Source organism: Cucurbita maxima, unplaced genomic scaffold, assembly GCF_002738345.1.
Source record: "Cucurbita maxima cultivar Rimu unplaced genomic scaffold, Cmax_1.0 Cma_Scf00023, whole genome shotgun sequence".
In the NCBI taxonomy this organism is placed as follows: Eukaryota; Viridiplantae; Streptophyta; class Magnoliopsida; order Cucurbitales; family Cucurbitaceae; genus Cucurbita; species Cucurbita maxima.
Genome location: NW_019272039.1, coordinates 2,780,800 through 2,805,864, shown reverse-complemented (window position 1 = coordinate 2,805,864; position 25,065 = coordinate 2,780,800). Strand labels below are relative to the sequence as shown.

The 25,065-nt window shown below is 39.0% G+C and overlaps 6 protein-coding genes across 11 annotated transcripts in view; 3 read left to right on the top strand and 3 right to left on the bottom strand.

Moving 5' to 3' along the window:
- Positions 1-99: 99 nt before the first annotated feature.
- Positions 100-8,154, bottom strand: LOC111496888 (probable amino-acid acetyltransferase NAGS2, chloroplastic). Of its 2 annotated transcripts, none has more exons than XM_023147435.1 (10): positions 7,694-8,154; positions 4,517-4,604; positions 4,132-4,340; positions 3,857-4,008; positions 3,062-3,554; positions 2,368-2,465; positions 1,834-1,945; positions 1,590-1,749; positions 1,015-1,087; positions 100-658 (listed from the first exon to the last, which is right to left on the bottom strand). In XM_023147435.1, the coding sequence occupies exons 1-10, from the start codon at positions 8,084-8,086 to the stop codon at positions 505-507; spliced, it is 1,932 nt and encodes a 643-aa protein (XP_023003203.1). In that variant the 5' UTR covers positions 8,087-8,154; the 3' UTR covers positions 100-504. The 2 variants fall into 2 exon arrangements, with proteins under 2 accessions (XP_023003203.1, XP_023003204.1); XM_023147436.1 differs by lacking the exon at positions 7,694-8,154 and adding an exon at positions 4,742-5,158.
- Positions 8,155-9,657: 1,503 nt separating this feature from the next.
- LOC111497021 lies at positions 9,658-11,587 on the bottom strand. Its single transcript, XM_023147630.1, has 3 exons — positions 10,884-11,587; positions 10,649-10,797; positions 9,658-10,027 (listed from the first exon to the last, which is right to left on the bottom strand). The coding sequence occupies exons 1-3, from the start codon at positions 11,137-11,139 to the stop codon at positions 9,869-9,871; spliced, it is 564 nt and encodes a 187-aa protein (XP_023003398.1). The 5' UTR covers positions 11,140-11,587; the 3' UTR covers positions 9,658-9,868.
- Positions 11,588-13,463: 1,876 nt separating this feature from the next.
- Positions 13,464-15,880, top strand: LOC111497218 (heptahelical transmembrane protein 4-like). 4 transcript variants are annotated; one of them, XM_023147942.1, is made up of 5 exons: positions 13,464-13,723; positions 13,813-13,924; positions 14,180-14,442; positions 14,536-14,860; positions 14,993-15,880. In XM_023147942.1, exons 3-5 carry the CDS (start codon positions 14,183-14,185, stop codon positions 15,644-15,646), a joined length of 1,239 nt encoding a protein of 412 aa, XP_023003710.1. In that variant the 5' UTR covers positions 13,464-13,723; positions 13,813-13,924; positions 14,180-14,182; the 3' UTR covers positions 15,647-15,880. The 4 variants fall into 4 exon arrangements, with proteins under 4 accessions (XP_023003710.1, XP_023003708.1, XP_023003709.1 ...); XM_023147940.1 differs by having other exon boundaries at positions 13,813-14,442; XM_023147941.1 differs by having other exon boundaries at positions 13,464-14,442.
- A 137-nt stretch (positions 15,881-16,017) lies between these two features.
- LOC111497217 (glycosyltransferase 6-like) lies at positions 16,018-17,504 on the top strand. Its single transcript, XM_023147938.1, has one exon. It carries the CDS (start codon positions 16,177-16,179, stop codon positions 17,461-17,463), a length of 1,287 nt encoding a protein of 428 aa, XP_023003706.1. The 5' UTR covers positions 16,018-16,176; the 3' UTR covers positions 17,464-17,504.
- A 1,553-nt stretch (positions 17,505-19,057) lies between these two features.
- Positions 19,058-21,008, top strand: LOC111497134 (putative glycosyltransferase 7). Its single transcript, XM_023147804.1, has one exon. The coding sequence runs from the start codon at positions 19,318-19,320 to the stop codon at positions 20,680-20,682; it is 1,365 nt and encodes a 454-aa protein (XP_023003572.1). The 5' UTR covers positions 19,058-19,317; the 3' UTR covers positions 20,683-21,008.
- Positions 21,009-22,063: 1,055 nt separating this feature from the next.
- LOC111497147 (ruvB-like 2) overlaps positions 22,064-25,065 on the bottom strand; it is a 4,951-nt gene continuing 1,949 nt past the window's right edge. Inside the window, exons 2-3 of one of the 2 annotated variants that reach the window (XR_002720570.1) lie at positions 22,275-22,995; positions 22,064-22,151 (exon numbers count right to left, since the gene is read on the bottom strand). Coding sequence is in view for 1 of the 2 variants with exons in the window: in XM_023147820.1 (XP_023003588.1) it covers positions 22,347-22,995 (649 nt within the window). In the remaining variant the exon portion in view is untranslated. Of the gene's footprint in view, positions 22,996-25,065 lie in introns of both variants that reach the window. The other variant, XM_023147820.1, reaches the window with a different exon arrangement.

Genomic DNA, 25,065 nt, shown 5'->3' with positions numbered 1-25,065 from the left:
AATGAATCATGTGCAAAATATTATCAAGAGCACTGCTATTAGTGTATTGTAAATTTTCTGCTTCGGACGGCACTACTCCCATGCCTTAATCTCTGCAGACACGATCAATTTTCACTGTTTGTATACTTGATTTGCTAAAGAAAAGCATAAATGACACCATACATTGCAATGATATTATCTAGGGAATCAAAATTTCCCTTTGTTCTGTACCTATCTCACTGTTTGTACACTTAATTTGCCCAATAAAATATAAATACAAACCTTGGTGTGTCGCAAGTACACATTGAGTTGCATTGATATGATGAAGACAATCAAAATTTTGTAGTGGAGGCCTGCAATCAACTTCTTTTTAGAACATTATATACATGTCTAGGTGAACAACTACAGATGATAACCCACATGGTTGGACGACGGGTCTTGACTGACAGGTAAAGGATAAAACAAGCTAGCCAAGAGGAACATATGCTTCTTCTACTGCGAGACATTTCAATTCTCAATCGAGGGTCAAGCAAACGCCCTGTCAATTCTACCGTTCCTGTTCCTATCTGGCAACAGCTTCTTCATGTAGTACTTGGATTTCCGGGATAGATTTATACTTTTTCTCCGATTTTCAGGTATTGATTCAAATGAACATTCTGAGAAACCACGCCTCACAAACCTGTTAAAAAAGTGGGGTATCATTTCCTTCCATTGAAAATCAACTAAATTATAATAGAAAGCTATAGCCATGGAGATGAACATGGTGACATTTTCTATCTTCACACATTGCCATCCAAGATGGATATAAACTTTATTATCAAAAGGTAATGAGAACAATCTTATTCAATTGATATAGTAAAAGATGAGTGATCAGAATATGAACACGAATAGCTGAACCAGAATTACCCTGGAGCTTGTATGTGTAGTGGATTGAGTATTGGTAAAGCAACCAGCAACTAATTTGAAATCAATTTAAAAATATGTATAATGTTGCAGGAAGACATGCAATAAAATCAGGTAAGATTGCAAACGAACCAGTCTGCAGTTCGTGTTGTGAGCAGAAAGAGCCTGTCCAGTCCTAGGGAGGCGGCCTTCTTTTCCATGTAATCTGCAGCTCAGTAAGCCGAATTATGTATCAGTTAATGAATACAGCAAGCACCCAAGAACGCCTGAATCTGATAGTTATTCGTTTCAAATGGTTCACAAATGGTAATCACAACTATTTTTTAAATCAGGAAACAACTTTCTTAACGAGTATCCTGCACCACAATAATCAGAGAATTCTAAGAACTTATATTGACCTTAATTTCAACTACCAAAAAAGAGCATAATAAATATTATACGGAATAAATTGTACTAATTATAGATTTAAAAAAATAAAATACAGCGGGGAGCTGATTGTGGCGCAATGAGTGAGACCCTTTTAAGATTCCTCCCAAGAGCTAACCAATATCTATTATTTTTACCATGCCCAAATGAAGTAGAGCACGTAAATTAAGCAAGAAGGCACTTGTAGACACCATAAACAGACATTGTAAACCATGGCCTAACGAGTTGAACAGAATTCATTCCTTACATATAGTATGTGATAAAGCAATTGATTATCATACCAAGCAATTTGTCGCCTTGTCCTTGTCCTCGGCACTCTGCAGAAACAGCGATGGCAGCAATCTCTCCACATCTCTCTTCAAAGAATGGGAAGAGTGCAGCACATGCAATAATTTGACCTTCTCTCTCAACGACAACTAATGAGTCTATTGATTCAAGTAGCTGCAATAACAAACTTTAGGTAATTTATGGTGGCTGTGGTTCATGCAAGAAACTGGAAAGGCTGAAGGACGCTGGAATACAAACCTCTTCGTCGGTTCTCCGAACCAAGGTACCAGCCATTTCTAAAGGTTGAATAATTTGTCTGATCCCACGAACATCAGACACTCTGGCCATTCGTGTTCCCTCGTAAAGATCACTGGAATAAAAAATTTCATCAGGCATATCAGTTAATAGATCAAAATTAGCCTTATAATTAATTATAGTTGGCAATTGGTAACTCTAATACAAATGATTCTTTCGCCAACATAATTCCAAAAGCATTACTAGGATCCTTCTCCCAAATGATTTTAACATCTAGCCACCAACAATATGACAATAACATATAGGTGAATACAATACAAAAAGCTTTTAAAAAAAGAATAACAATATCACTAAAATTGCTTTCAGCCCCACACACTTATGAAGTGCTAGTTGACCTCAAAAAATCTAATAGTACTTTTTATTTTGGAATAAGAACATAGCACTCAATTACGTGAAACTTATTATCAAGTATATCCATTATTTAAGTTGATATTTAATAATGTATCTTTAATAAAAGATAAAACGAAAGAGACTTGCCTGGCTATCATAGTACCCATTCCATCTCTCTTAAACAACTCCAGCAATAAAACTCCTCCAATAGTTCCGTCTAGCAAATGTACTCTTTGAACACCACCCTAAAAGTATGCAACAAACTCACTCACTTTAGCCCAATTCAAGCCAAACTTCAACATGAAATGAAAATAACTCATTCCACAACGATCTGGATAATTCAGGTAATTCTCCAAGAACTGAAGATCTATTGAGCCACATACGAAGGAACAAAGTTTGAGAGTAGGCTTATGTAATGATAACCAATGAATTCTCTTAGGAAGGGGCAAAATTTTGAATTTCAACGTTCTATAAATAAAATCTCTGAATTCTAAAACTTTAGGGGGGCAAACTAGAGGACAACTACAGAATCATAAGTATTTTATACATAATTTTTGCCCTACTTTTTTCCCACCCCTGCTGATGATAACTTCAATCATACAGTTTCAACTTGAAATAGTTAAAAAATAGGATTAAAAATAAAGCAAAGGGCTGATCAGAGATAAAGAGCTGCAAAGGGAATAAGCAAGCTCTAATTCATTGAAACACATGATTAGGCATTTTTTTCTTTTTCCTATGCCTGTGTGTCCGAGGGAACATGTTCAGAGTTGGTGGGAACAGAGACAGACAATACGTGGGAACATGTTCAGAGTTGGTAACTGGAAGTAATAGAAGAATTTACCCGGCAAACAAAGGCTGCAGCAGCCAATTCTGAGAGGTAACCATTCAAGTGGCTATTCCGCTCACCTCCAATGGCAAAACCCTGTTCTGAGGACCAAAGCCCATTCCCACTACCAAAACCAACTCCATTTTGGAATACTGGTTTACGATGGGAGGCAAAACCTAGTCCATTCTGAAATGTTGGACTATGATGGGAACTAAAACCAACTCCATTCTGGAATGTTGGACTATGATCTTCGAAAGAAGCATTTCCATTCTGTGAATGGATACTCCCATTTGAATCATTACGAGTAAAATCTTCCTTACCAACAACTTTCACATAATTTGCAGCTATCTCACATTGCTTGGCCCTTTCACGTATTAACATGTCTGCTTCTTGAAGAGTTAGAAAACTAATATGGCGTCCAGCTTCATCTAGAATAGGACCATCAATAATGCATATAAGCTTGTCAGCTCCAATAGCCAACGCGCATGCTGTTGCAACCTCATATGTACTGAAATCCACGAAACAAAATCATTAGTAACTGCTCTTCCTCATAGTGATTTCAACTAAATTTCCACCCGCTTAATTTCACCACCACCACTACATTTATAAGAATTCAAGAACATTAGAGCTATCCACATTCTGTAAATTACTTCCCTGACATTCCAGGGAAACAGTTACCCAAGCTGAGAAATAATGAAATGTGTGTGAGAAAAAGTGAGTGAGCAAACGCCTACAAAACGAGTCATAATTAAGAAGGAAGCAACTAATAACAAGCTTTGACAACAGATAACTACAAGCATCATTGCATACTTGCAATTCAGAACTTCACCAGAACTAGAATAACCCAGGTTGCTCAATATAACTATGCAACCACCATCAAGCCTCTCACGCATGCGAGCTACGTCTACTTTTTTAACTTCACCCGTTGCTCCATAATCAACACCATCAACAACTCCCCTTCTCTGCAAAAGGATAGTAACAACTCATTCTATAATTTGCAACTAAATAATATCCCAAATCACCATGAAAATATTAAATGGCGTTTCATCTCAAATACCACATTCACAAACCAAAAAGGTTTCTACCTTGGCAGCAAGAAAGTTGCCACTAACAACGCTTACACCAACTTCATGCCAACGTTTGCTGTCACCATGTCTACGAATATTGCATATAGAAGGTCCAGGGGAAAGCTTTGCTTCTATCATCACACGGATACCTCCAGCCGCTTCCATTGCAGCTGCTAGAGTTTCGTTGTCAGTAACTCTATATTGACCGACAAAATTCGGCTTGCTTCCTGTGACGGATTAAAGACAGTTAAAATGAAAAATATTAAGGTTCACATTGAAAAGAAGAAGATTAAAAAAGAACAAATTCATGTTATAATAAACTAATAGGGTAATAACAAAGTTACCCAAGTCCTTGGTTTCAATGACATTGCATATAATATACAAAAGAAATCAACTTAAAAACCTCTCTCTGCCAAAATTTTGTCAATTAACACGCGGGTCCCAGGAACAAGAATGAATCTGATCCCAAGGTGATGAAGAAAAGCAATATCCTGCACATACATAAAGCTTCAATATGGTAATAATTCAAACCAAAACAAAACCTAACGAAATACATCTTAGAACAGGACGGATTTTATCAATACAACCACAAGAACAGACACATTATAGAGATGACGACAAAACCTGCCTTCAGAATAAGATTTAAGTAAGAGCTAGATACAATTTCCCCAGAAATGATCACAACGAAAGTGCCTCCTCTATGAGCCCATAAGTAAGGCCAAGCCTCCCTAAACCACCGCACAAACTGCTTATCCTCCACGGAATTGTAATCCTCTTCCTCTTCCTCCACGGCGCCATCTCCGTAGTTGAATCGATTGAATGTTCTCGATTTTCCCCCAACTTTCTTCAGTCCCTTGTCCCACAACTCTACGCTATTGAATTTAAACCCCACCGCCCCATTTCTGAAACAACGGCTATAAGGAAAAGTCTTCGAAGGAAACTCTCGGGCAGTCTGAAAATGTAGCCGTGAGCTTGAAAGAGCGGCAGCCATGGCAGACAAACAGGACAAGATAGTGACAAAATAGAATTTTGAAGCTTACAAGTCATGGCCGAGCCGCCAATCACCAAAAGAAGGGCGGTTAGATTTTGGGCCATTCGAGCCACGGAACTCCATGTTTTATCAAACAGGCCGAACCCAAATTATTTTGGGCTTGCAGTGAAGGGCTGTTGGATTTTGGGTCTTTTGGGCCACGGAAATCCATGCTTTGTCAAACAGACCGAACCCAAATTATTTTGGGCTGTAGTGAAGGGGTGTTGGATTTGGGGCCTTTTGGGCCACGGATCTCCTTGCTTTTCCAAATATGCCGAACTCAATTAGTTTGGGCTTGTAGTGACGGGCTGTTTGATTTTGGGCCTTTTGGGCCACGGATCTCCTTGCTTTTCCAAATATGCCGAACTCAATTAGTTTGGGCTTGTAGTGACGGGCTGTTTGATTTTGGGCCTTTTGGGCCACGGATCTCCTTGCTTTTCCAAATATGCCGAACTCAATTAGTTTGGGCTTGTAGTGACGGGCTGTTTGATTTTGGGCCTTTTGGGCCACGGAATTCCTTGCTTTTTCAAACAGCACGANCCCAAATTATTTTGGGCTAGTAGTGAAGGGCCGTTGGATTTTGGACCTTTTGGGCCACGGATCTCCTTGCCTTTTCAAATGGGCCGAACCCAATTATTTTGGGCTTTGGATGTAGGGCTTTTCAATTTGGGCCTTTTGGGCCACGGATTCTTTGCTTTTTCCAAATAGGCCGAACCCAATTAGGTTGGGCTTTTAGTGAAGGGCTGTTGGATCTTGGGTCTTTTGGGCCACGGATTCCTTGCTTTTTCAAATAGGCCGAACCCAATTAATTTGGGCTTGTAGTGAAAGGCTGTTGGATTTTGGGCCTTTTGGGCCACGAAACTCCTTGTTTTTTTCAAATAGGCCGAACCAATTGTTTTGGGATTGAAGTGAAGGGCTGTTGGATTTTGGGCCATTTGGGCCACGGATCTCCTTGCTTTTCCAAATATGCCGAACCCAATTATTTTGGGCTTGTAGTTAAGGGCTGTTTGATTTTGGGCCTTTTGGGCCATAGAACCCCTTGTTTTTCAGATATGCCGAACCCAATTATTCTGTCTTGTAGCTAAACCGCGAACAGATTGTTTCAAGCATAGAAAAGGATAAGAGATGACAAGTAAAGACAACGTGGAATTTGAAAAGAAGACGCGGCGGAAAGAAAACGTGGAGAAAGCTGAGTTGGGGAGTGTTAAGGATATTTAGTAATAAATTATAGTTTACCATATATATTATATTTGATATTTTATTATTTGCCTTATTATCATAGGTATCTTTCCATTTATTGTTATTTCCATTTATTACTATTTCCATATCCTTGTAATTTATTTGATTATAAATAAGATAACTTTCATACCATTTAGGTGTGGTGGATTAATCAAACATTCACATGGTATCAGAGCCCTCTCGGTTTAACAACCCCGATCCTTTCTTTTCAATGGCTTTTGAATCCTCTAATCTTCTTCTCCACCACCCCTGCTGGTTTTGACGCCGCAGGGGCAGTCTTCATGGCTGCCGCAGGCGGAGCCGATTGATTACTCTTCGGCTCCACCCTATTGACCTCCAAATCACCTTTCGTCATACTCTGTACATACAACCTCACCTTTTCCAACCCAATCGGTTTTCCCCTTGGCCAATATAGTCTCTCTCATTTTCTTCCCAATCAACCTTCATCCTTCACATAAACCCTAACCTAAACCTATCAACCTTTTGCAGAGATTTACCTTCGGAATCTGGGTGCCGCACTGGCCTATTCGCCAACCAAGTTGCCGCCGCCCTTCCTGCCAAAATTGGCTTCTTCGCCCGATGAGGCGACTCTTCCGACTGCCCTTCTCGCCAAAATTGGCTCCTTCGCCTAATGTGGCGACTCTTCCGGCTTCAACATTGTCTTTGTCCCTTGCTCTAGGTTTCCCCTTCTACTTCTTGGGGTTAGAAATATTCTCACCAGAGCCAAGGCAGCATCGTCGCTAAGCGACAATCCCTCTTCATGGGTTAGACATATTCTCACCGAAGCCAAGGCAGCATCGNCGTTTAAATCCGACGCTTAGCTTGCGGTGGGGTGTTAAGGATATTTAGTAATAAATTATAGTTTACCATATATATTATATTTGATATTTTATTATTTGCCTTATTATCATAGGTATCTTTCCATTTATTGTTATTTCCATTTATTACTATTTCCATATCCTTGTAATTTATTTGATTATAAATAAGATAACTTTCACACCATTTAGGTGTGGTGGATTAATCAAACATTCACAGGGGGGATCTGTCACTCTCTGTTCTATATTATCATTCTAAAGCCCCTAAAGCAACCAAGACACTGAAGATAGACAAACAAAAACCTTGTATTAATCGCTTGGCTCTCACAACACTTCCAAAATCGGATTTTTAATAAAACAATAACAAAAAGATCAAAACTTTAAAGTGGATTTAGTAAAATTACAACTGAAATACAGAGAGCACAATCATCCGCCATTGATGGAGAGAAAAATAAAAACACCCACTTTTTAGAGAGAGAGAGAAAGGAAGAGGGACCTTGAGCAAGCCATGGAGGCGAGGACTGGCCACAACTTCGGAAGATATCACAACGACAAAAGTTCGCCCTGTATAAGAAAATATACACGGATAAGCATCTCTGAATTCTTCAATATACCTCTCGTCTTCTTCAGAAACTTTATAAGGATCTTTGTTAATCCCAATTTCCGGCGGCTGATCGGTTGTTTTAAACTCCTCCCATTTACAGCCTCTCGCCGCCGCCGCCGCCGCCGCCGCTGCCAATCCCAAATCCAACTTTCTTCTTCCACCGAACGGAGCCGGAATCATTCGCCGGAAATTCTCTCTGTACCCACGGCCGACACCCACCGCCTTAAAATCACACCATAATTCCCTTTTCGAGAAAACCCACGTTCTCGATGTCGAAGTAGCCATCACCGCCGCCGCAGCCGTTTTAATAGTGATGAAATAAAACCCAAAAAAGAAGAAAAAAGGATTGGGAAAATGAGAGAGGGAGATAGAATAATGGAAAACGCGGCGAAACGGTGGAAGAAATAGAAGAATGGGGAAGCGGTTGGTGAGGTTTTGATTTTGAGTTTTAATCATTTTTATAGTTATAAAACAATTGAATGATGTAAATTATTCAAACAAAATAAATAAATAACAAAGAAAACGAATCCATGTCAGATATTTGGAGAGAAGCAATACAAATATCTCGTGTTAATTACTGAATCAGTTATTTAAGTATTTTCAAGGTGACATAAAGTATGTCTTTTCAACTGCTGAAACAGAATGTCTCAACATGTCACGGCAAGTCGATAATGTTGACACCGGTCATGTGGAAGGCCCATTTTCTTTTGGGTTAGGCCCAGAAAGTAAGGAGAAGCCCAATGGGCTATTTGAGACACACAGCAGGGATGAAGTGAAGCCCACTATCATTATTTTGTGTTTATCGCAAACAAATTGTTGTTTATTGACAAAACAGGCTTTTCAATCGGACTTGTCATTTTCGTACTCTGCACGGTTTTGTCCAATCTACTTCAATTTCAATTCCATTATAGATTTACTATTACGTGTAGAATCAGTCTTTGATTTAGGAACATATAAAAGATTTAGGAATTTTTTAGGACTTGTAATAGCCTAAAAATTTCGGGTCGTTACATTATTAGTCAATCTTTGATTTTCGAAGGTCCAATTTTCTTCTTGTTTCAATTCCCTCCCCCTTTTGTATTCTAATATATGGGATCCATTGTCGGTCGTATTATCCCTCTCTAGTTATTGCATTCCTGTTTTAGAATTAATTCACAAGGGTGTTAGTTTTAAGCTTTGTTTTATGGATGTTGTGTTTCCTTATAAAAAAACGCATTAAGTACAAACTTTACTATATAGGTTTGATAGGTTCTCATTCGGGGCTGAAACCAATATTTCACCCTATGAGTCTTTCTTATGGCAGGAACAAAATGAGAAAGACTCGGCCGACCTGCCTCTGACTGTTAAAAACTTAAAGGATGAAAGTATCAAGGAGTGACTAACTATTTTATGCAACTACTCACTAGTTTACCTTAAAGCTAGCTCTCGCTAAAACAAAGTAAAGTCTTTTCCCTTCGCCTTCCGTTTTGAGCTTCCTTAGAATTGTGATGGACTTGCAATTTACAACTTTATTCGTGGGACTTAGCAACCATTAGTTATTGGCTCATTAGTAGGGCGAAACTTCAAGCCAAACTAGCCAAGTTTAGAGCCCCCATTGAGCCCAAGAGATATGAGTTTTAGACTCAAGAGTCCAAATGCTCACCTTGACCAAAGACGAGGTGAAAGTAATTTCTTTTTCGGTATGGTAAACACTATGCACCACTTGGTTGTACAATCGTCACGGTTAAAACATTAAACTTTTTCTTAGTACAACATATAATTTAAGTTAAAACATACGTTATTTTTAACTATTCCTAATAATCCTAATAATCGACAATTTTAAAAACAGTATCTAACATGGCATAGGGGCCCACTCGTTTAAAGGGAAAAGAACATAATTAAGAGATAGTTTAATGGTGATTACGAATAATTAAGCTCCGTACACTAATTTCCAAATGAAAAAAGGGTACAAACTTTAGACGAAATTAAATAAAATAGGGAAATTAAAATATTAACGTATAAAGATAGAGATTGGATTTCGACGCCAACTTCTTCCGCTAATTATTCTTTCTTTCTTTTTTTAATTCTTCAATTAATTCCAACTTCTGCAATGCTCTGTAAGGCTGGCCGCCATTGACCCCCACCACCGTAATGCCTACCCATGCCTCTGTGTCCTCCTCCGCCTCTTCCACCACTGCTGCTGCCGGCGTCTCTGTTTTCCAGGCGGCGGCCCCCCTCCTGCTCCGCCTGACCATATATTCAAAATAATTATTTTAGCATCACGTTTGGATTTGACCCCAATAAGATGAAGAAGTGGGAATAATGTTCACGTTTTCCTGAAGATATTGATATGGACCAAAGGAGACAGCGAAAGCAAGCCAATAAATATATTTAAAACTTTATAATAATGATAAAAGTGTTGTTGAAGTTAGTGGAAACTGGAACTCAAATTCAAAATACAGGCAAAACCCCATTAGCAAACTATATTTTCCTTTTCTAAATCCATATGCCACCGCATAACAGAACGCTTGAAATTCTTTTTATTTTTAAGGAAGTGGGTTCGAGTCTGGAAATATACGTTTGACTTCATAATATATAATTGAATACCTCTGCACTCTACAGCTCTACAGGTTACTTAAATTTCTGACAAGGTTCATGAAGTGGCCCATAAAAGGCATTTCCTTTGATATCCGTGGCCTTAAATTTCAAACCATTTTCAGATACTTCCTTATTCAGAGAAACAGCTTTCTGTTTTTTTTTTTTCTTTTGATTTTTGGTTTTAATCAGAGTGTAATCATGAAAAAGAAATTATATAAATCAACTTTTGGGGATTAGGAGCATGATTAAGGTTTATGGGTATTCGATTACCTTCATGTAATTTTGGGATTTAGAATTTGAATTTGGATTTGAAGCAGAATCTGTGTCCTTTTTCTTCATCCCAATCGAGAGTGCTCCTCCCTCTTTAAGCAATTTCCCCAGTTTCACACATTTCTTTGCAGCGAACTCCTTCAATACATCTGAACCAAAAGAAACAAGAACAAACGCAACTAAAATATAGTTTTTTTTTTTTTTTAATAAATATTTGAGAAATATGAAGAATTACCCTCGAAGGTGATGAGACGATAGACATGGCCGATAAGAAGCGTGTCATCGGGGCGGAGGAGTTTGAGATGCTTAATCGGGGTACCATTTTGGGTCTTCAAAGTGGACGAGGTAACAACGAGCGCAACGTAATGGCCAGGGTTGGAGTTCATGATCTGGTGTGCACTTACGGACCAATAAATCCTCTCGATCCTGGGATTAATCCCAGGGTGTTGAATGACCACCGTCGCCGCCTCCGCCGCCTGGCAGTTACCCATTTGGTTTGTAGCTATCTAATCTCCCAAGTAAACAAGTCCAAGTGGTGTTTACGTCGCAAGGAGGGGTAGTTTTTTAAGGAGAAGAGCAGTGGTTTTACGGTATGAGACAGAGGACAGGAAGGAGATTATGAAAAATTGAGTAAAGAAGTGTGAGGACTGACGCTATCCTTGATTACCCTCTCCCGGACGCACGTTAAGAATCTGGTCTCTGAACAAAGGACGTGACGTTTTCCAGATCAGCCAAGAGGGTTAATGCGGAAGAGAAAATGAATTCCAGAACGTTTATTAATTTAAAATTGAGGGAAAGAGAAAAAAACAGGGAAGAATGGAATGAAGTTGGTGAGTTGGGTAATGGGTACTTATAATGGGATCAGAAGGAACGTAATATTGGAGTACGAACTGAAAGCTCTATCTGCTCAAAACGTGTAAGATCTGCAAAACCCACTCTCTGATCGGGAGATGTGTATTTATTTTAATATTCATTGTGTTCATGAAAAAGGAGGTTGAAACTTTAATTCCATCTCTTTATTTCTGAGTTTCTGACCTCAGGATTCAGGGACGGTCAGAGTTGGCCCCGAGGACCGGTTTGGGCCGGGCTTTTTTTTTTTTTTTTTTTTTTTTTTTCGGGATAGAAAGCTGACGTGGCACTTAATTTTGGGATGGGACTCAAAGTTGACGGTTGATTCCAACCTATTCTGCCTACGCCAAGACATATGCGCTACGCCTACCCTTTCACCTCTCTTTTCCCTTTTCCCCTTGTGAAAAATATTAACCCAATGTGAAGTTATAATTATTTGATTAATTACTATGTTTCTGTGAAATTTAAATAGTGTTTATTAGCTTGAAAATTGTTAGTAAAGAATTACACATTAGCTAATTTAAGAAATTATCATGACTTTATAAGTACATCAACACGTTAGTCTAAGACTTTTTGAAAAAACCAAAACAAAATTTATAAGAATTTATGCTCAAAATGAATAATATTAAAGTTTTCGATTTCTGGATAGAAATAAAATTTCAGCTATAAAGTTAATTAAATTATTTAAGTCGTGTTTTATAATTATTTAGTTTTTTAATTTCTTAAAATCAAGTCAATAATTTGTTCCTTTAGTTACTTTTTAAAAAAATATATAGCAAGGGTGAAAAAAAACAAAATTTAATTTTCAACAACGGTAAAATTTTATGAATCCCTCGTGTAAACTCGTTCTTTTGGTTAGGCATCTAGAAAATGTTATTTTACCAAACAAGAAAAAAGAAATAATCATTAAAACCAAACAATTTCTTATTGAAACGTATTAACAAAAAAAGTCAACTCCCAACCATATTGACTAAGATTTTTCAACGCCAAACACACAAAGCGTCTGCCGGTGTTCCATGATGCCATCATTAATCGATCTATATGTGAATGGGTGTGGCTGCAATGTTTAAATTATAACTTCAAGAAGAAAATGAACCCTTTGAGAAATTTATTAACAAAATAGATGTAATATTATAAAACTTAAAACTAATATAATATTTGTTGGGTTTTATACGTTATTATACCATACAAAATAAATATTTACAGAATATTTTGACGATAATAAAGCTATGAATGTGCCTCTTGATACAATATTATTTTAATTTCAAGCTAATTCTTATCCCATAAGAAAAACCTTCAAATCAAAATAAAGGTAATTATGAAAAAAAACTGATAAAATTAAAAATAAAATAAAATAAAAAATGGTATGTAATTTTTTTTTTTTTTAATGAGTATAAATGTCAGATTATGGAAAATAATTTTATAAATATTTTCCTTCAATATATTATTGTGGATTCATGTTTGGGCATGTTGATAATGAAACTCTAAACCAAGATTGGGCTTTTAAAATGCAATTATTGGGCCCGAGACTTCGTACAAGCCCAGTTTCTTTAAAACCGGGTTTATCAAGGCCGTCGATATTTTCGAATACGGTCAGTTTAATTCTCGATGCGACAGAGCACGGGTCCTAGGTACTTTCAGCCACTAGACAATTACAAAAATAACAATGAAGGTTGCCTTATTAAAAAAAAAAAAAAAAAAAAAAAAAGACTACAATTAACCGATTTAAATTATTTTTATGGAGTAATTTAATTAACCGATTTTGTTTGTTTGGTTACTCTTCTTAAAAATTGTTTTAATCATGGCATCTCATTCTTATCTAAAAAAACAAGAATATAATAATAAATAATAAATAAATGTCGTAATCTTTTAACATTTGACGTTTTCTTTCTAAATAGTGACACTAATTATTTTTTTTTTCTCAGGTTACAAAATTCTAAAATTCAGTTGAAATAAAAAAATAGCTTAGAAAAAGAAAGGGACAAAAAGGGGTTAGTCAAATTGTGCGGGTCCGTTGAGGAGGAATTGAAGTGGCGCCACCCAATTTGGGGACTCGGCGGCATCTTCGTATCTCGCCAACGAATCACTCTCCCTCGCTCTCTCCTGTTGTACGTTGCGCCATATAAATTCATTTTCGTTGAACTTGGAGCTCTCTCTTCTCGTGGGGGTCTCCAACATCACATCGGAAAATCATCTACGGGACCCTTCCCCCTTCGTAATTTTGTGGTTACGTTTCTTGTTTTCACCTACTTTCATTCACTTTTTATTTTTTTCTTCTTTTCCTTGCTAACTTCATCGTCTTCTCCTTGTTGCAGGATTCTGTCCGGTAGTTTTCACCTTTTTTTTTTTTTTCCCCTTGCTGCTGCTGGAGGGGACCAGGGTTTGCTTCTGCGCATCTCTATTCTGCTGCCCTTCTTCCAATTCTTCGTAATTTCGTTTTCTTTCTTCTGCAATTCTCGGCGTTTTGATTCATCGCGTTTTGGCGTCTAATTTTTACCTGTGTTGCATTTTGATTTAATCGATTTCAAGATTTGGACTGTCGTATCATGATGCGAAATAAGAGGTTTATGGTGTTGTTTGAGGCAATTTTCAATTGTTTGTTACTATTTTGAATTGATTGGCTTGAGAGGAAGAACATAGGTTGGTTATCGATCATAGCGTGTTGTTCGTCTGGTTTAGCAGGGGATGGATGCGTATGAGGAAATGACTGAGAAATTTAAGACCTCTGCTGAATCAATGGAGTGCTATCAAAGGTACTTCTCGAAGGATGGGAAGGGGAAAAAACTTTGGAAGAAGGTTAAGTATCAGTTGGTTGAGTACCATGCTTTACCAGCCTACTTGAGGGATAACGAATTCATTCTTGGTCATTACCGCGCTGATTGGCCATTGAAGCAGACACTGCTCAGCATCTTCTCCATACACAATGAGACTCTTAATGTTTGGACGTAAGCCTTTTCTGGGAGTCTGTTTTTTCATAAAATTGAAGAAGATATGCAATGAATTTGAGCTGTTGTTCACTTCAATACTGTGTGTTTCAGGCATTTGATTGGATTTTTCCTCTTTCTCTCCTTGACCATATATACTGCAACAAAGATTCCTGACGTTGTTGACATTCATCCTCTTCAACATTTGCCTGAGGTGTTGAAAAATGCTGATCTCCACAAATTGCAAGCAGAACTCTTGACGTGCCTTCCTTCCTTGCCTCATCTACCTGATCTGCAGTTATTAAGGGAGGAGTTAAAGACTGCATTGCCTTCCATGGATATGCTTTCATCACTGTGTAGCTGGCGTGTTGTGGAGCTTCTATACAATTGTTTACCGGAGCGATTCTCCCTCGGAAATCAAACGAATGACTATGTTCTGGTAACCTCTATGCTTGGTACAATCATTGTTAATGATTTGCTTGCAAGTTCTCAGACTTTGCAATACTGCAACTAGATTTGTTCTGCCATGACCTAATTATTTTCTCTGTGGTTGTTTTTTGGTTTAATCCAGAGTAGCGTGAAGGAGGAAGTTGCCAACATGATTGCACCAGTAGCTATGAGACCAATTACTCGGTGGCCTTTCTTTGCATTCTTGGGTGGAGCCATGTTTTGCCTGCTTGCTAGCAGCTCATGCCACCTTCTTTCCTGCCACTCCGAGCGTCTCTCATACATAATGCTAAGGCTGGACTATGCCGGAATTGCAGCCCTTATATCTACCTCCTTCTACCCTCCCGTTTACTACACCTTCATGTGCTATCCCTTCTTTTGCAGTCTCTATATGGGGTTCATTACCCTCGTGGGAATTGCAACCATCTTAGTATCTTTGCTGCCAATGTTTCAATCCCCCGAATATCGCACTTTTCGGGCATCCCTTTTCCTTGGCATGGGCTTGTGCGGGATCGCCCCTATTCTGCACAAACTTATCCTGTTCTGGGGCTTGCCCGAAGCGCTCCACACAACAGGGTATGAGATACTGATGGGGATATTTTATGGGGTTGGAGCACTTGTTTATGCAGCAAGGATTCCGGAGCGATGGATGCCTGGAAAGTTTGACATTGCTGGCCACAGCCACCAACTATTCCACGTCTTAGTAGTCGCTGGGGCATATACTCATTATCGTGCAGGACTGATATACCTCAAATGGCGTGACCTGCAAGGTTGTTAGAATAGAATTTCAACAAGGATTTAGCCTGTTGAAATGTAGTTGATTATTTTCAAAATGCATCCATGTAATATTTAGCCGGACTAGGATACTGCCACCACTGTAAGGTCAGAACTAGCTTGAGAAAATATGAGAACCCTCACGCTCGGCCTTATCATGAAATGATAAAATACATATTTGATGCAGTAGAGGCTTACGTATATAATAATTCAAATCAATAAAATTTTATTTTCAGCCCGAAATATTGTCCGAATACAAGAAATGCATAATTATATTGCCATATACGGCTCTGGGTGTGTTTAAATGGCGATCTTTTTCCTTTCTGGCCAGCGTTCTGTCAGAAACGGCTCAGCCCACCATAATCAATTACGACCAAAAGCTTTTGAGGAACGTTATTGATTTCCCTCGAATCTCTATTGATTTGCCAACAAATCTTATCATTCTACTTTCCCGAAATGCCATTTGACAATTAAAATAATGGGCCAATAAATTCTAACGCACAAACACTTACAAATAAAGTTTCAAGTTTCTCCATGGCTTTACAGAGCAGAATTCGTTGGTTGTCCTGTAATGTGTTTCTCCTTCTTGGAGGAGCATTTCTGCTTTTCCTCTTTAATTCTAGCCTCTCCTCTACTTCTATATTTAAGCTTCCAACTTACGTGTTTACGGCCGGAGATCGATTCGTCGACGAAATTGACACGCCGGATCAAACCTTCTATGACGACCCGAAACTCAGTTACTCGATCGAGAGACGAATGAAGAATTGGGACCATAAACGGAAAGCATGGCTCAATCACCACCGCCGTCTCGCCTCTGGAGCAGACGAGCGGATACTGATGGTGACCGGATCACAGCCGGCGACGTGCAAGAACCCAATCGGCGATCACCTTCTTCTGAGACTTTTGAAGAACAAGATGGACTACTGCCGAATCCACGGCTACGATATTTTCTACAACAACGCATACTTGCAGCCTCAAATGGACTCGTTTTGGGCCAAGCTCCCGATCATCCGGGCCACTATGATGGCCCATCCAGAAGTGGAGTGGATCTGGTGGATGGACTCGGACGCAGTGTTCACAGATATGGACTTCAAGATTCCAATCGAGCGATACAAGAATCACAACCTGGTGGTTCACGGTTGGCCCAATATGGTCTACGAGAAAGGAGATAATAAAAGCTGGACGGGCCTGAATGCTGGAGTATTCCTGATTAGAAATTGTCAATGGTCCATGGACTTAATGGACTCATGGGCCAAAATGGGCCCCCAATCTCCTGATTACAAAAAATGGGGCCCAATTCTGACCACGACGTTCAAGGACAAGCCATTTCCGCTTCCGGACGATCAGTCGGCTCTGATTTATTTGATTTCGATGGAAGGAAGGAAATGGGCGGACAAGGTTTATTTAGAAGGGGAGTATTATTTGGAGTCGTACTGGATTGGGATGGTAGGGTGGTATGGTAACATCACCGCCCAGTACACGGAGATGGAGAAACGCGAACCTGGTTTGAGGAGGAGACACGCGGAGAGAGTGAGCCGGTTCTATGGGGGTCTCAGAGAACCGGTTATTAAGAAAGCCGGACTTAGAAGTGGGGCCGGTCGGAGACCCTTCGTAACGCATTTCACGGGGTGTCAGCCGTGTAGTGGAAATCATAATCCCACGTATGATGGAGACACGTGTTGGCAGGAGATGGGAAGGGCTTTGAATTTCGCTGATAATCAGGTGCTTCGCACGTATGGTTTCTTGCACCAGGATTTGGAGTCGTCGGCTGTTTATTCTGTACCGTTTGATTATCCTCATACTAATATCATCCACCAATGAGAGACTTCTAAGTGTCAATTCTACCTTTAACGTTGTTTAAAATGTTTCCAAGGATATTAATTTTGGTTTTGCTTAGGCGAATGTTTCGAGGATATTAACATTGGTTACCATATGTATGTATGTGTCAACTCTACCTTGACTAGCTACTTTTATTTTTTGTTTTTTTAATATTTTAATTATAATTTTGCTTTTGCTTTTATTTTGAGCAATGCGTCGGCGTTGGGTCGTTAGGGCATCCAGCATAAGCATGGTCGGCTACTTTTTTCAGACAGACATTGTACATTTACATATGGTGCGTATTTAATTTTTTTGTTTGGTACCCTAAAAAGATTGGAAATTTCTCTTTTATATTATTCGGCTGTTCAACTCTACCTCTACCTCACTTATTATCAGATATTTTATTCTTACACATTATTGGAATATTACAAAATTGTAATATCTACTGTCTAAATTCACTGTTAGCAGATATTGTCTTATGGAGGCTTTTCTTATGAACTTTCCCAAGGTTTTAAAACCCACCTGCTAAACACACCCTTATAATGATTCATTCCCTTCTCCAACTAATGTGTGATCTCACATTATTGGAATGTTACAAAAAGTCTAGCTCAAATTAGGTTGGTCAAGTCAACTCAATTTGAGTTGAAGTGGGTCGAGTCAACATATGTAGATGTACGTTTTGTACTCCCATGACCCAAAGAAGCTTAGGCGATACCCAGTTCAAATTTTTTGCAGACCAATTTAAATGAAGGTAAATGAAACCCGGCTAATTTTTGTATAAATAAATTATGAAAACATTATTAAAAGTGGTTTGAACAAAAACTTTTAGTCACGCTTTCTAAACCTAAAACTCATTTTCACGTATTATGTATATACAAAATTCTTCGAAAATCAACTATATTCAAAATCTAAATGAAATTCAAATATCTTTTTGGAGTTTGTAATTACAAAATTCAAATTTTGTCTTCACGAGAAAGAAACAAAATTTGTTTGTTTCTTCCAAGACAACGATAAGCTTTTAATTTTCTTGGGCAGGTATGATTCACCCTTCTAAAATTTCCTTCCCATAATTTTATATTAAAAAACTTTTATACCATAGTGGCAGCTCAACTAATTAACCTCAAACTATGATTAAGAATTATAAATCCTCATCTTCCACGCTCTCAAGCTTATATATTTTGCAAAATTACATTTTTATGAACCAAATTTGGTAAACCCATTTCAACACATTCAATTAACAATTAAATTATTTATCCCTCTTAAAAGTAGATAAAAAGAAAACTATTTAATCTTTTTGGATTTGTTTTATCCTTATTTATACTACCATAAATTGAAAATATTTAAATAATTAGTCAAATTTAAAAAATAAAAAACTATTTGCAATAAAGTAGAAATCTGTGAAAAAAACGTGACAAGGACAGGACAGCAATAGTAAAAAGTTAAGTCACATATTACACATGGCAGCGTGTAGTCGGTTGGTTTTGAACGGAGTCCGTCGAAGATTTTTCCGTCTTCCCAAATGCAAGCGGGAAATCCGGTCCCTTGTGTCCAAATTTTTGGAAGAATTTGAGATATATAAATAAAAACCCCGTTAGGGTATAAAGAGAGCCAAATGGACACGTAGGGCGCCACCTCTGACGCCCCTTCACGCACTTCATTTCCTCGCTGCTGTTCCTAATTTCAGCCTTACCTGCAATTTCCACCGTTTCTAAACCGACGCTTTCCTCTTCCATAAACTTACAGCTCTTCCCTTTTTTACATCTCCTCAACTCAGCTAACACACTCTCATTCTCTGCTCCCTCACTCACTCACATGTTCCCTTCTTTAATTCCCTAACCCAACCACTTTTAAAGCGCCATGGTTGCCCCCGACTTTTCCAAGTCTCAGACCTCTTCTTCTCCCATGGCTAAACCCACTCTCCGTCACAAGGCCTCTGCCTGTCTCGCCGATGGGTTTCTCTTCCTTGGCGGCGCATTGGTTGCTCTGCTTCTCGTCTGGACCCTTTGGTCCTTCATTACCCCTTCTATTAACCCCTCTGATTTCGACTCCATTAACGCCCAATTGAACCCTCCTTCAGATGTTTCGTCTTCACAGAGTTGCCATAGGGGTCCTTCTCTGGCCTACGACCCGCCGGATGTTACCTTCTATGATGATCCCAAATTAAGCTACTCCATCCAGAAGCCGATGAAGAATTGGGATGAGAAGCGCCGACAATGGCTGAATCGGCATCCCTCCTTTGCTTCCGGTGCTGGGGAGAGAGTGCTTCTTCTAACGGCGTCGCAGCCGGCGCCGTGCCGAAACCCCATCGGCGACCACTTGCTTCTGAGGTTCTTTAAGAATAAAGTCGATTACTGCCGAATCCATGGCTATGATATCTTCTACAACAACGCGCTGCTACAGCCGGAAATGTTCGCGTATTGGGCGAAGCTGCCGGTGGTTCGAGCGGCGATGATAGCTCACCCAGAGGCCGAGTGGATCTGGTGGGTTGACTCGGATGCGATGTTCACCGACATGGAATTCAAGCTCCCACTCGAACGTTACAAGAACCACAACCTTATCGTCCATGGTTGGGCACACCTGATTTATGATCGGAAAAGCTGGACAGGGCTTAACGCCGGCGTGTTTCTCATCAGAAACTGTCAGTGGTCCATGGACTTTATGGACGTGTGGGCCAGCATGGGCCCACAAACCCCCAATTACGAGAAGTGGGGACAGATCCTGAAATCAACGATCCCGGACAAGCTGTTCCCGGAGTCAGACGATCAGACGGGCCTAGTTTATTTACTGTACAAAGAGAAAGAGAAATGGGCGGACAAGATTTACTTAGAAGCAGAATACTATTTCGAAGGGTATTGGGAGGAGATCGTGACGACATTTGATAACATCACCGGGAAGTACACGGAGATGGAGAAAGGAGCAGGGGAGCTCCGGCGGCGACACGCGGAGAAGGTGAGCGAGCAATACGGTGCGTTTAGGGAGAAGTATTTGAAAGATGCTGGAAACGGGAAAGGGAGTTGGAGAAGGCCTTTTATCACGCACTTCACAGGGTGTCAACCTTGCAGTGGGGATCATAATCAGATGTATTCTGGTGGATCTTGTTGGGATGGGATGCGTAAAGCTTTGAATTTCGCGGATAATCAAGTGCTTAGAAAGTATGGTTTCGTGCATCCGGATGCACTGGATCCCTCCGTCTCTGAAGTTCCTTATGATTACCCCGCCTAGATTGTCGTGTAAACACAAAAGACAAAGGTATGGATATTACCGTTCTTAAAGTAATACAGACTTGTCGTGATCTCTTAACAGTGTGTTCATATTTTGGAGATGGGCAGTGGTGGGTTTGAGTCAAATTTGGAGTCCTTTTTATCTTTTTCAGCCAAATTAGAGCTATGATTAGTTGGGTTATGAATAATTTGAATCAAATTAGAAAGGGATTTGCAGATTGAGACGAGATTCAACCCTATTGGAAAAGGAATGGGACAAAAGGGATAACAAATTTGGTTGTTTATGCTAAATTAAAGTGGTTAATCAAAGAGTAATTAAAGGGGAGACATGATTTTAGTTTGATTTGCTTTCCCAGGGATTATGGCGATGCTTTTGAAAAGTGGGTCACTATGTTATTTGATTTTAAGAGTCCGCATAGACTTATGGCATGATTGAAGGATAATTTCCTCTTTTTTCTTTTTCTTTTTCTGAAAAAAAAAAAGGATAGGAAGATAATTTTTTCCTCCATTTACCCAACTTTTGTATAATGGAAGCATCATATTGTCGGGTGGTGCATGCGAGATTATCTTTCTTTTTTTTTTTTTTGGAATTAAAATTGTTAATACTATTATTCCATCAGCTTAATTTCGAAGAGTACCGACATGTTTGCGATATGTCGTAAGATATAAGCCACAACGACCTAAGAAACAGGAAATACATATTTATATGACAACAAAATATAAAGAGTAAAAATAAGTAAGTAATACAATGAATGTTATCTCGAATTAACCTTGGCCATATGTCACATTGACTTGTCTCATTCTCCACTTTATCAATGAACTTCTGACAGTTTTTTTCCCTTTTTTTTTTTTTTAATTTAAGATTGGATTTGATAGGAAGTTCGTTTTAAAAAGACATTAAAACATAGGATATGTTAGGATATGATAGAGATAGACGATTGAATTGTTTTATTAAATGTATGTGGGAATGAGCTTAATTTTAGCTTTCTCTATGTGAGCCCCATGCTGCAATCATTGATTTGAAATTGGATCCAATTGTAATTGTATTTGAATTTGAATTTGAATTTTTAGAAATAAGGCATTAATTAATAAGTTTACGTACCATAATTATGGTTCTATAATGAGCAAGCCTAGTACTACTGTTAACATCAGTGAATTAAATAATTGTGATACAAAATGTTGCACAATGAGAATGACAATACTAATGCCTTCGAATTAAATAATATGTATATGTAAGGAGAGAGAGGATATAGTATCGGCGGGAAATAATTCGATATCAATTTTTAGTGTGTCGGTTACTATAATGCTTCAAAGATCTAAATATACTATTGTTGTAAAATATAAATGCATGGGGTGACATAAATGCTGTGGCCCTCGTAGTGGAAGCCAACCGTCGTATAAATTGGGTATAAATGCAAGTAAATCGACTGGGTGAATTAACCTGAATACTTGATCTCGTGAACTCTTCTTCTGGGAAATAATATCAATCACGAGTTACATGACAAGAAATATCTATAAGAATCTAAACAGTCCCAATGATACAGAAAACAATAGCAGTAAGCATCAAGCATGAAAATTAGATATACATCTTACACTGATGAAGAAAGATAGCCACTGAATAATCAACCAGGTAATATAGCCTCCAAAATTCTTCCTACAGAAATGTCAAGGCTTCATAGCATTAGAATCATCTTCTTCTTCATCTCCCAATTCGTTGAACATGTATTGATTTTGGTACTCCATCAGGTACTGAGTTGATCTCTTGACATCTAAGAACAGATGGTAGACACGATTTATGTCCTCCATCTCCACAACCTTCCCTTTTCGTTTCTGACATGCCAGAGCAGCTGCTGTGATTAAATGGATGGCATATCTTAGTGATGTTTCTACGCCAATCGTGGTCAGAAGCCTCTTTGCCTCTTCAGACATTTCCACATCTTCCTCTTGAGATCTAATATCTAGAATCTTTCGTATTTCATCCTCGGTATAAGGTTGAGTACAAATTATAAGTAGACGATCAAGAAGATCAATAGGAATCCCGTGAGGGGATTTGTAATTTGTTCCCCGAATTGTGGTAATCCCTCTGTTGGTAGCAACGACAAGTATTGGAGCCATCTCATTTTCCAACGCACGATTAAGAAAAGAGAAGCACTCAATATCAAGTATATGAACCTCATCAATAAAGAGGACACCTGGAACTATCTCGGCCTTGCCTTCTTCCTTCCACTCAGCCACTTTGGTATCTATTTGTTCCCTTACTTCAGCTCGAATTTCTCCAGTATCACCGGTGAATAGAGCTAAAAAACCTTGTGTTCTGGAGATAAGGACAGTAAAATGAGAACATAAATCCCAGAAAAACCCAAAGGCAAATAATGAACTTGTAAGATAGCCAAGTTACATCATGGACAAGAAAGAATAGATGTGATAACCAACTTAAAGTCGGGAGTAGAGAAAAGACAATTATGCTTGAGTGGAGAAAAGCAGTCACAAACAAATTGCCCAAAACTATGCCTTACACGACGTAGGTACGTAATTCAATTCCTCCGATCCTCAAAAGCACAAAGGGAGAAAAGAAAGATCAATGTCTTGAAACATACAATATACGCATGTAACCGAGGGTAGAGACCATGGCATATTATATGATATAGTAATCTGGTCGAACACTAGGTCATGTGAAACAGAGCTCATTCATTGAATCCCTCAAAGCTCCTTAAAATAACTAAAATTTCGACGGGACAAACTACATTGTGACTAGTAGTAATGAAGGGAAAATTAACAACAAGAATGTTAGACGAACACGACTCTCCACAATGGTATGATATTGTCCACTTTGAGCATAAGCTCTCATGGCTTTGCTTTGGGCTTCCCAAAAGGCCTCATACCAATGGAGTTAGTATTCCTCACTTATAAACCCATGATCATTCCCTAAATTAGCCGATGTGGGACTTTCATCATCCAACACCTCCCCTCGAACAAAGCACGCCTCCCCTTAATCGAGGCTTGACTCCTTTGGAGTCTTAGTCATTTTTGACTGCCTTCGTACCTTCAAGGAGGCTTGGCTCCTTTTTGGAGTCCTTTGTTCGACATTCGAGGATTTGTCAATCTATTGGCATGGCTAAGTTTAGGGCATGGCTCTGATACCATGTTAGACGAACACGACTCTCCACAATGGTATGATATTGTCCACTTTGAGCATAAGCTCTCATGGCTTTGCTTTGGGCTTCCCAAAAGGCCTCATACCAATGGAGTTAGTATTCCTCACTTATAAACCCATGATCATTCCCTAAATTAGCCGATGTGGGACTTTCATCATCCAACAAAGAATAGGTCGATGTCACCTAAACTCACTAAGCTAGATGTGCTTACAAAAGTTGGTCTGGGAACTAAGGAAGGTAGCTTTTGGGGAAACAAAAACCAGAGACGCCCCAACATTGGTGTATTATAGACATTTCATGATAAGCAAGTTACAAACGCATCAAAATATTCTACGAAGGAAGCCTTATGTAAACTTGACAACTCGACCCCTACCGCCTATAGGTAGTTTTAGACAGGTTTCTTTTGAAGTAGATACCTGAATGCCAAGTATGGCTCGTATAATCTATCTTCGGGGGCATACGATGATTCTTTCGCCATCTGAGGCGTTAATTTACCTACTAAAATATCGCCCGTCTCCACCCACGATCCCAGCATCACAATTCCATTTTTGTCTAAATTCCGGAGTAAGCGGGCTTCTAGATGTGGGATTTCGTTAGTGATTCTTTCAGGTCCGTGGCTTGTCACATGAGTTTGAATTTCATATTTCCGTATGTGGAAAGAAGTATAAATATCTTCATATGCCAGACGCTCGCTAATTAGTACCGCATCTTCAGAATTGTAACCTTCCCATGGCATATAAGCTACTAATACGTTTTTTCCCAACGCAAGTTCGCCACTAACTGTAGCAGCACCGTCCGCTAAAATTTGCCCTTTTTTAATGCATTTACCCTGGTGAACCTGGGATTTTTGCTGCATACAAGTATTTTTGTTAGAACGTTGATACAGAACTAATGGAATTCTTCGANGTCAAGAATTCTTGACGGTATCGAGCTGGAACAATCTGTTCTTCCTGAATACCTGGATTCAGTGCCAAAGAATTTCCTGTCTCTACCATATAGTATTCATCTCGACTTGGTGATAAATAAAGCATCCGCACTTTTTTTGATCTCTCAGAAATTTCATAAAATGGAGTTTCTAGAGATCCCCAATGACCAATCCTTGCATGGATTGCTAATGATCCAATAAGTCCAACATTAATTCCTTCAGACGTGTCAATTGGGCAAATGCGTCCATAATGACTAGGATGGATATCTCGTATCCGAAAACTAGCAGTTCGCCCTGTCAATCC